General features: G+C 36.6%; 1 protein-coding gene across 1 annotated transcript; it reads right to left on the bottom strand.

Annotated features, from left to right (window-relative positions):
• Window positions 1-424: 424 nt before the first annotated feature.
• slc39a1 (solute carrier family 39 member 1) lies at window positions 425-10,655 on the bottom strand. The gene is made up of 4 exons (XM_057837372.1): window positions 10,372-10,655; window positions 7,212-7,342; window positions 6,716-7,030; window positions 425-1,712 (listed from the first exon to the last, which is right to left on the bottom strand). The coding sequence occupies exons 1-4, from the start codon at window positions 10,484-10,486 to the stop codon at window positions 1,359-1,361; spliced, it is 915 nt and encodes a 304-aa protein (XP_057693355.1). The 5' UTR covers window positions 10,487-10,655; the 3' UTR covers window positions 425-1,358.
• Window positions 10,656-11,160: the final 505 nt, after the last annotated feature.

Genomic DNA, 11,160 nt, shown 5'->3' with positions numbered 1-11,160 from the left:
AAGTTTTTTTCCCCTGTGAATGTAATGTCCTGATATATATAAGTGGGTCAAAGTTGAGGGTGTCGTGAAGGGGTTACTCAGTCACAATTTCTAAAGTTAAAACTAAATACAGTAACATTGAACTAATTTTAAATATACAGTGCATGTCGCACATTCAATATTAGGACTACTATATATAGCTGTATGAAAAACTTACTGCAGTATCATACATTTGTTGGACAGTATTTCACAACCTTATACAAGCACACAGTTCTGGGTCATATGACTCCACAGTTAGGGAACAGAGCCTGTTGATGGCTAATTCAAGTTCCTTAACAACACAATGAGTTGACCGAAAGACACAATGCAAGGTCTCAGGTTAAGTACTAATACAGTTAAGCACTACTATTTCTATCACAAAACAAAGCCATACAATGAAGTGTAATACTTTTTAAAACATTTATTTTACCAAGATGTAAAAACAGGTTTATCTGTCATTAAAAGGAGTGAATATGTCCTTAAAACTTGTAATACTGTATGTTGAACACAATTAGAAAATGTGCTGGTATGACACTTCTATTTATTGAGACTAAAACAAATGAAGTGAATTGAAATGTTTGGTACATTGTATTAGTCTTCCTCACTGATGATGAAAAAAAAAAAAAAGTACAAATAACAACGATCATGTTTTCTCTTGATTGCACTCTATTTTTGGGGGGGATCAAAATGCATCAGGTATTAGGAAGGATCGTCTACAAAGTTCAGATAATGAATCAAACTTAAGTTTTCTTTTACAAATAATATGCACAACAAAATATAATCAGTCAGCTAAAAATGCATTCTAAAGAAAAAAAAAACGTCAGCACAAATGTCATGAGGTCAGTGATAGACTAGTAGCAGCAATGACAAAAAAGGACATTCTTTTAAGCAAAAGAGAAGGCACCTTTAGGGCAAAAACTTCTCATTTGATTCCAAAAACCACACGTACAGATTGAAATAGTTGATAATGTCACATAACGGAATGAAATTATGTTATTACACATGGTAAGGCCTTTAACAAGTCTATTGGTTTCTTCAGGCGGGTTCAAAATGAATGCCAGTCATATGAAAATTCGGATACACCCCGTTTTACCCTTGCCTTACTTAATCATTAAACAGGCCATGAAACTAAAGTAAAATAGGTCATGTTTACAAATCATTCCCAAACATCTTTAAAAATGTATACTGAAGTGTCTAAAATAATCAAGCATTACAGTGTTCTTTAAAAAAATGTTCCAATAATGAAATGATGTGAAAACCCAGGACCTGCGGCCAAAACGCTCTCTTGGCATGGAGAAAAACGTCACATCACCAAACACAATGGTCACCATCTCGTGCTCTCAGCCCAAAAACGTGAGTGAGGCCATGACACTGAAGCCCAGCAGGATGAAGAGCACCTTGAGCATCTGCTTCCCGGGGGAGTTGAGCTCATGTGGGAGGATCTCCAGGAAGGTGATGTAGATAAAGGTCCCCGCGGCCAGGCCCTCCAGGACGGACTGGATGAGTGTGCCGGCAGGTGGCTGAGCCTCAATCACGCTGATGCCGATGGCGATGCCTATTGGGGACATGGCGGCAAACACTCCAATGTAAGCGGCCACCCACATGGGACGAATTGCACTCTGGATCAGCTTGATTGATAGACTGAACACGATGATGCTCTTATGTACTAAAATGGCGATGCAGATCTCCAACACCTGTGGGGCCAAACAATTATTCATTTAAATGGATGTTTTTTTCAACCGAGGACAAACGGATGCGAATTCCTCTATTGTCACTCACTTCCTTTTTTAACATAATGAAACGACACCCAGCAATTAATACTTATGTCTAGACATGTGCCGATTACCGGTTTGAAGGTATAACGTGGTATGAAAAAGTCAGGTTTTAAAACCGCAAAAAAATTCCGTCATACTGTCTCTAAGTTATTAGCTATTTTTTATGTCTCAAAAACGCATGGAGAAATCCCTCGCTTGCAGCTGCAAGGCTCAACCCTCCCACATCAAAGGAAACGAAATCACTGGTATAGGAATACATCAGCTACAGAAAAGTTATAGACGACCGCGGCTCAGAGGAGGAGGAGGGCCAACTGACATCTAAAACATATTTGCGAAGGGTGGCTGCCGAGGAGGCAATACCTCCAATATGATTTCACATTTATACAAAATTAAATCTTAGTCAACACTGTCATGAATGTTTCCCACCAGCTACGAGTTAACTCCAGCTTGTTTAGTGTGTCTAGCGGTGGTAAAACGTGATTTTTTTCTCTCTCTGACAACTGTCTGTGTTCAGAGAGTGTGTGTATAATGTAAACATGATACGACTCATACAAAGGTGCTTTTTAAGGAAAATAATTCAGTTGTTTTTATTCTGATTGTATCAATGTTGATCTGTGGCTGTGGATTTAGGCTCACCAAAAGGACTGCATTTATTTTAATTTTATTTATAATATTTTATTTCATTTATATTTATTTTAACTTAACATTATACTTATGTTCCAATTTGCTAATATATTTTGATAAATAAAATTCCAGTTCAATGGAAAAAAGTTTTTTTTTTTTCAAACCCAGATAAGTAACACACTTTTTAGCTATAATTACAATACTGTGAAAACCTAGATATTTTTGCTTAAGGTATCATGCCATCAGAATCTCATACCGGCACATGCCTACTTATGTCATCACGGTCTAAAATGAAGCCTCTTTTTAATGCTCAAAAACTCATTTCTCATTCAAATTTTCTCTCAAAGTTCAATTACTGTTGCTCTGGACCAGTGTTTTTCAACCGTGTTTTTTATAACCATAATTACAACACCAAATGAAGGCAGCATAAGTATAAACACTATACTATACTGTACTATAATGATTGGATGGATGCAATAACAGTGACTAAAAAGCAGACAAATGACAGTCCAGTGAGACCATGCCATTTCTCAAAACTGAGGACAAACAGTGATCACCGTTGCTACACTACTTACAACTTTACTACAGTTACTATAACATCGTGAGATGCCTCCTTTTCACATGCCTATGAGCCTGTTCTGCTGACAATAACGCATATAGCTAAGAGGTTTTGAGGGTCCTGTGATTGGAAGACCTAAGTCTTATGACTACAAGATTCCTTTCTTGTCAAAGCATCTGAGCAGAAATTGGAAAGTCCTTTTTCAATGTATATCCAGTGGCAAGTTACAAAACTGTAGCACACTTTTATGTAGGAATATACAATATTATAACCGAACCTTTCAGTATAACACAACGCAGTTGGACGCAAGAAGAATTAACAACATTTTTCAAAATTATTCTAATTGTTTTCTGTCAGAGCCATTAAAAGTTGAGTTTGATGGTCTTGCATTGAAACAAAGAGCTACTTTTTTAATTCTGATATTCATTTGAAGGGCTATCTAAAAATTTGATAAACTCTTCTGAGGCTGCTTCAGGTTCAATTGCAGTACAGGTTAATTAGAGGTGGGAATCTTTGGGCACCTAACGATTCGATTATAAATCGATTATTGATGACCCTCCACCCCCCTGCTATTAGCTGCTAATGTTTTGTACATTAGTTACAAAAACTGTTTAAAAAAAAAAAAAAAAAAAGCCTCGCAGGCTTAAATAAACAACTATTTCAGTATCAAGTTAACAGTTAAAAACAATACATAACATACTCAAATCCCCATTCTGTATCAGCAGCTTTATACTCCATTCAATTAATTTAATGTTGTCAATCAACCGTTAAAGTTGTTAAAATTGCTCCTGTTATTCCATAATTTCCCTTTTGTCTACTTTCGACATGTGAAAGTTTTAAAACTATTTTAAAGATAGAGTCAAGTCATTATTTTACCGATTTAGGAGTATTTTAGATAAAAAGTTAATTAGGTTCGCTTGGAAGGTTCGCTACAACAGCCTTGCAGGGAAGTCTACTGCTTTAAGATGGCGGCCGTTTACTACGCCCGCATCTAGCTTTCTGTACATGTACTGGTATCGCCACCGAGTCTATACTACATCTAGTCCTATATAAATATGATATCTACCTTAACATTATGTATTGTGGACGTACTTTGTAGCAGCTTTCGGCAGCAGTCAGGTATGTTGTTGCTTTTTTTATCTCGCGGCATGAGTTGAGCTAGAGCCGTGAGTTGAGCATTGGCATTACCCGAGGGGCCGGGTAATGACAAGCATGATGTTTAGCTACTCTCGCTCCGTACCCCATTCAGTCCCGAAGACCGCGCGGCGCGGTGAGTGTGTTTTACTTCTGCTTTACTTGACATATTTCAATAATCGGAATTTGGATGTTTGTGAATCATTCTCGAATCTTCCACGGCCGAAACGCGAATAATCTAAGAATCGGAAATTTCGCACACCTCTAATGTTAATTGCAGGTTATTCATAGTGCAGCTGTAAATGATTGCTTTTTGCAATAGATTAAATTGACTGTTATTTGCAGTGCATGTCTGAAAATAGGGAAAAGGATTGTTTTCCAAAGCAAAAGCAGATGTTTGCAAAGGTCATATTTTGATTGAAGGAACCATTTGTAAGAATTGCACTTTGAGTGTTCATTAAATGGCTTTAATATTTCAATAGACATTAAAGAAACATGTTTTTTGGTAATACTTCTAATACGGTTGTCAATAGTAAAGCCTAGAGTTTCTCATTTTAAAAGTCGATTGTCAGCCCGTAAAAGTTGTAATTCATTCTGTCAACTTCTGTGTTTACAAAGCCCTCCACCAATTAGCCAAATACAGTTCTGCGTCTGTGTCCATGTTGCCAGGACTCTCTAGTAATCTCTAAGATACCACAAAAAGTCTGAATTATCGATGTCGTCTACCACTAGAGGGAATAAAAGGGGGAAAAAAACTAGCTAAGAATCCCAAATGAGTCATAAAAAAATCAGAAAAAAGACAAGGAGATTGTCATTAGATTGTAATGCATTGGAGCATAGACTTCATAACCTAGTACTGAAGTCTATGATTGGAGATGCCTTTGATGGGAAGACAAAAAAAAAAAGGTGAAAAAATTAACGACAGATGCCAAAGTGGCACGATTGTTCCTCGACAGATGATGTACTATAGTTTTGAGTTTTGCGACTACTTATCGGCCGATAAAAGCATTTTTAAATTATATCAGATAATATCAACATATCAGTATCAGTTTGATATCGTATCGGATTTTTAGAGTTGGACTGCATTGGTATATTTGTTAAAAAGTCATTATCTGACAACTCTACTTTCATGTGTGGTAAATTGACATTTGGAAACTGAACAAAGTTGGCAAGCGTTGTGTAGCAAGGGGGTCATATGACTTGGGCAAATATGGCATCTTTACAGATGTACGTATGTTGGTCAGTAATTGAAATTAAAATGGATAGAGGACTAAAATCCTTGGAGATGCTGCCAAATCCAATGCATTAACAAATTTGTATTTGCCAGTGTGCTTATATGTTGGGGAAAAATAGTTCTAAATAGCGCTGCAACGATTAATTGATTAACTTAAATAATTCAATTAGAAAAAAGCTTCGAATCAAATTTTGCTGCTTTGATGATTCGATTAATTAGAGTGGTGTTTTAATGGTTTGTTTTGAAAGTGTTTGCATTTAGTTTTATACATTTGGGTGGATACAATACCCTCTTGTGGCAACTGTGAATATGGAATAACTGATCTAACATGGCTGGAGCTTGCTGTTCCTTGTCAAGACGAACATAAGGTTTAAAGTTGTTATTTGAGCAAATATGTTTATGTATTCGTAACTTAGTTTAGAAGAACATTGTCATTTGATAGCAATTAAGCAAGTGGACTGTTGCTATGCAAGTTAGCCAATTGTTCTTTTTTTGTACTTCTTCCGTCCGCATTTTTTGTTTTCATATTGTTTGAGGCTGAGCTCAGGTATTTTAATTTATTTTGCAATTCTGAAAAGTTTGAAAAAATCACTGGGGAATTTAATTTTGTGTTCACATTGAATTCTCTTTTGAAAGTGCAATCTTAGAAAGCCTTTTGGATCTCCTAAAATTATGCAATGCATTGAATGTTCCTAATCTGATTACTTGATCATCCAAACTATCTAATTGATAGATTAATCACTTAAATAATCAATAACTGCAGCTCTAGTTTCGAAAGTACCTCTCCCCCACTGCAGTCATGGCAATGGAAACAAACCTGGAGCTCGGAGCACGAGCACTTATCTTTCTACATTGCTAAAAATGATTATTTATTTGTGCACTAACTTAACCCGGTGCAATTTAAATCCCTTACGTTTGAGGACCGTCGTATATACTCATTTAATTTTTCACATGCTGTATGTTCATGTGATCATTGCTGCATTAGTGTGAAGTTTGTTAGACTTTGTCTTTTCTGCTCAAAATGCAACAATAAAATGCATCTTGATTCGCCATTGCGAAGTGCTTATCTGGCAGCCCAAAGGTTGTCCTCTTCAATATTTTGAGCCAAGTCGCAGTATCATTTTTAGCCACCAATCTTACATTACTTTAATTCTAACAATAATCAATCTGATTTATTTACTATTGAGAAGCTGACTTAATAGAATTTGCACAATTGTAAATGATAAAATTTCTCAAAAAAAAAAAAACAATTATCAAAATGGTTTCTGATTTTATGATCAATTATTTTTTGATTAATAGATACATTTTGACAGCCCCCAGCGATCAGTAACATCCAGCTGATATACTATCGGAAAAATTCCCTTTTCTTACCTTTGAGTCAGTGTTCTGTAGCCCAATAGCGAGCCCCTCAAAAATTGAGTGCAGCGACAACGAGAGAAAGAGCATGAACGAGCGAAAAGGTGAGTGAGCCTCAAAGTCAACGTGGACGTGGTGGCCGCTGCTCTCCAGATCTGTACTCCTGGTAGCACCGTGGACGTGGTTGTGGCCATTTCTGTTTTCCTGTACAAGGGGTTGCTGCTCGTCCAGAGTCCCCCTAGTCTCCCGACAGTTCAAGACGATCCTTTCCAATATCAGGACTGTGAAGAAACCTGCAGCCATGATGAACTCAGGAAGGGGGAAGTCTATCTATATGACACAAACAATAAGATTAGTCAGTGGCATATTTTGTTAAAGCACAATTGTTGCTATTACTTTTTATTATTATTGCAGCTATTGCCTATACAACTAGTCCTCATGAAACATTTTTGTTTTTAAATAATCGTAATGCTACTGCTTGGGAGCGCAAGGTAGGAGAGTGGAAGTTTACCTCTATCATGTTGGAGTCCAGCACAGCGTTGATGTCTGCCAGATAATCCGGAATGATATCGAGCAAACATGCTGCCAGAAAAACTCCACCAGCGAAGCAGCTTATCAGACTCAAAACTGTGCGATGAGTCTCTGAAAATGCAAGGCAAAAACGTTATCTCTAAAATCAAATAAGAACACATGCAAATTTATCACCCAAGTTACTTTTTTGTGTAATTCGATGCCAATATAATGATCAAACCCAAAAATATATGGCAGAAAACCCAAAAATATATGGCAGAAAACACAGACAAGGCTGAAAAAGCAGTTTCTGCTCTTGCACCCCTCTTTAAAATAAACTGCTGTATTTTAAGCCAAAAGAACTGCTGTGTTTGATAGAACAATATGTCTATATGCTGCCATAGCAGTTTCATGGTGCATTAAGCCCCCGAACTATTTTTAATTTGTTCGTTTTACCCTGAAGACCCCAGTTTACAGACACAGCGCAACCGCTTTTGTTTCAACCAACCATAAAAAGAAGCTAAGTAATTATATTTAGGATTCGAAATGTCTGTCACTATTAGCTTACAATCATTGATGTCTAATATTTAGTTTAAAAAAAAGAGGCATTAAAAATATATTCACTCGCATATTTTAAACTTTTAAACAAATTACGTCACAATGAAAAAAATAGTGTCTGGAAATAAGTAACGGATATCTACCACATAACTATCGCTTAATTTTTTAAAATTTTTTTTTTGTTACTGTCGCATTTCCCCTGATATTTTAGATGATAAATAACCGATCCAGAGAAAAAATGGGGAAAAAAAAGTTTAAAAGGGTGAATAGATGAAAAAGAAAATCTCAACCATTCCTTGATGTCTGCGATTTCTGCATTGCGACCCTTGTTATATTACCATGTTTCACCCATAAAATCCCCCCAAAATCCGGCTGGGGCCATTCACAGCCTTGTCTTGACAGTCAGTGATACATGCTGCATAGTTTTTGGATCAAAACAAGTTAGAATGCGATAATATCTCGTTAATATCTCTTGCTTCTTGAATTATGCACATACAGGTAGGGTTTCACTGTTTAATTTTTTTTTTAAATGCCCTCCTGTTCAAAATGTTTCTTCCCCCAGAAAATTGAGATTTTAAGCTTTCCAATGATGTACCACACATGCATATAGGAAAATTTTGAAATTTGGCCAAATTGGGGGTCTCAGAGCGGAACTTCAAGTCACCTGAGAGTTTTCCGCCATACTGTATATTCTTTTAATACTAAATTTCTGCATACTCCCTTGAATGTAAAGTAATTCTATCATGGCTTGGTCAGACACTGCTTAACTCACTGGCTGCCCATAGACTTCATGGGCTGCCATTGACTATGCGAGACGTCCAATCCATTTTAAGTTGGAGGGTTGGCAGCGACTGAACGAATGAGTTAAAAAATAAAATTTTATTAGCACTTCTTGGTTTCTTTTTGATTAATAGCGACACCTTTTTAAAACAACATCGATCATTGGCGGGAGCATAGCGAGAACTTATTGGGATACAAAGTGTAAAGATAAATCACCATATCGAGATATTGTCACACCCCTAATACTCATGGCGTATCGGTACTAGTATTTGTATCCTTGCAAAACTAGTAAATGTGTGCTTTATCCGTATAATTAAAGGTCTGGGGCCCTGATTCTCATTGACTTGACAAAAAGTTCAGGAGAAGTAACAATTTCACTTCCACAACCACAATAGACTAGATCCACTTTTCGGACATGTTCACGATACACACCTCCGGGTTTTACTGTGATTAAATCATGTGTGAACGTGTTGTCTTTAAGGCAAGGCAAATTTATTTATATAGCACAATTCAACACAAGGCAATTCAAAGTGTTTTACATCACATGAAGATCATAAAAATCACATTAAAATCAATATAATTATATAATTACAAATAGAATAATAATAAATAATAATAATAATAAAAATACTACTACTACTAATTGAAATCAGCAGTGGAGATAAGTACAAGAGGATAGAAAGCAAATAAATTGAAATATATAGACAGTTATGGATATGCCGTGTGAAACAAAAGCGTTTTTAGCCCTGATTTAAAGGAGCTAACAGTTTGAGCATACTTCAGACCTTCAGGTAACGTTTTCCAGAGGTGAGGAGCATAATAACTAAATGCTGCCTCACCCTGCTTGGTTCTTCTTCTTGGAACATACAGGAACCGGTTCCAGGTGACCTTAGCGGTCTAGATGTTTCATAGGAATCTAACAAATCAAGCATGTATTTTGATCAAAGGCAATTAAGTGTTTTGTAGACGAGCAGTAGTATTTTATAGTCTATCTTTTGACTCACTGGAAGCCAGTGTAACGATCTCAAAACCGGTGTAATGTTGTCCAGTTTCCTTGTATTTGTGAGGACTCTGGCTGCAGCATTCTGTACTACCTGCAGCTTCCTGACTGATTTTTTTTTTTTTTTACCAAGACCTGTAAATATACCGTTGCAATAGTCCAATCTGCTGAAAAAGAATGCATGCACAAGTTTTTCCATGTCTTGTTGAGTCAAAAGCCCCTTAATTCTGGCTATATTTTTAGGTGGTAATAAGCAGATTTAGTGACAAACTTTAGATGGCTATCAAATTTTAGGTCTGAGTCAATAATTACGCCAAGGTTTCTGACTTGATTTGTAGCTGTAAGTGACATTGTGCTAAGGAGCCTGCTTATCTTTTACCTTTCCTTTTTTGGCCCAAAAATGATCACTTTTGGAGAAAATTCTGGCACATCCATTCATTGATTTGATGAATGCATTTACTCAGGGAGACTAAGGGACGATAATTAAAATTAGTAAATAAATATAATAAAATAAATGTCAATAATGTACAATGACACCATCCCTTTTCTCTATTAAGTGGGTCATTTGCTACAACTGATCTTCCTAAATCTAAGTAATCTAATCGAAATGCCAATTCACGCTCATTTTCACAATTGATAAAATCACTGACTTTTACTCCAATGCAAACACGTGACTTTCACTCAGAAAACTTCATTCGAACGTTCACACCGGGTTTCTTTTCCGCTTTTCAAACATTTTATAACTAATGTAAGCGTTCAATTTCATACAAATTGGTCATCGCAATTCAGGCTCCGTTTTGTTGAGCTCGATAAATCCACTTACCTGTCCCGTTTGTGTCTCTGAACCATTTGACTCTGGCGGGGATGAATCCAAAAAAAAGGGTTAGTAGCAACAAGCCGACGAGAGCACCTATTTTCACTTGAAGCAAAAAATCCATCGTGTGTCAGAGAAAAGCTCGCTGCCTAATCGCCCACTAATGAAGTTACTTGTGTGGCTACATGAGACTAATTCATCGAAACAAACAGATAAACCATTGTGCCTTGATGAAGAATCAATCACTCCTTCCACGATGGAGCCCGACAAATCGAAACACCCCTTGTGACTATGTAAACAGTCCAGAGTCATAGACGCCTCGTAAGGAGTTTGCTTTTGTTCCGGTGTTGCGTTACGTCCACTCCGCCGCCATTTTGGATGTGGCAAGTAAATGAAGTATTTTTTAAACATAAATTTAAACATAACAGACAAACCTAAGGAATAACCAAGGGTGAAATTGGCTAGACGGAGCACCGGAACTCCCCGACGTGAAGGTCGGCACGGATTTTTTATTTTAGTTTATTTTATTATTTTTTGTTTGTTTGTTTGGGTTTTGGGGGGGGGGGTAAACCTCGTAAACTACTGAAATGCAAAGAAAACGGTTTTAGCACAGTTATTTCTATAACACATACAAGAACTGATTTTCATTCAAAATCGTATTTTTTCAATGATTTGCAAAATAAAAGCCAACCTCCATCTCCTAATTTTTATTTTCCCTCATTTCCTCACATACTAAATGCCAAATCCCAATTTTAATATAGGATGTATATAAAAATTGAAGTTAATGTAAATTCTTTT

This window comes from Corythoichthys intestinalis, chromosome 1, assembly GCF_030265065.1.
Source record: "Corythoichthys intestinalis isolate RoL2023-P3 chromosome 1, ASM3026506v1, whole genome shotgun sequence".
Lineage (NCBI taxonomy): Eukaryota > Metazoa > Chordata > Actinopteri > Syngnathiformes > Syngnathidae > Corythoichthys > Corythoichthys intestinalis.
Note: the sequence above shows the minus strand (reverse complement) of the source record. Positions and strands in the feature narration are given on the sequence as shown.

What these genes read in the sequence shown, in the direction of transcription:
- slc39a1 (XM_057837372.1), bottom strand. Translation starts at nt 10,486, where the DNA reads ATGGATTTTTTGCTTCAAGTGAAAATAGGTGCTCTCGTCGGCTTGTTG. An exon ending in CAGAGACACAAACGGGACAG is followed by an intron (nt 7,343 to 10,371) that starts GTAAGTGGATTT and finishes TTGCATTTTCAG; the next exon opens with AGACTCATCGCACAGTTTTG. An exon ending in TACAGAACACTGACTCAAAG is followed by an intron (nt 1,713 to 6,715) that starts GTAAGAAAAGGG and finishes TTGGCCCCACAG; the next exon opens with GTGTTGGAGATCTGCATCGC.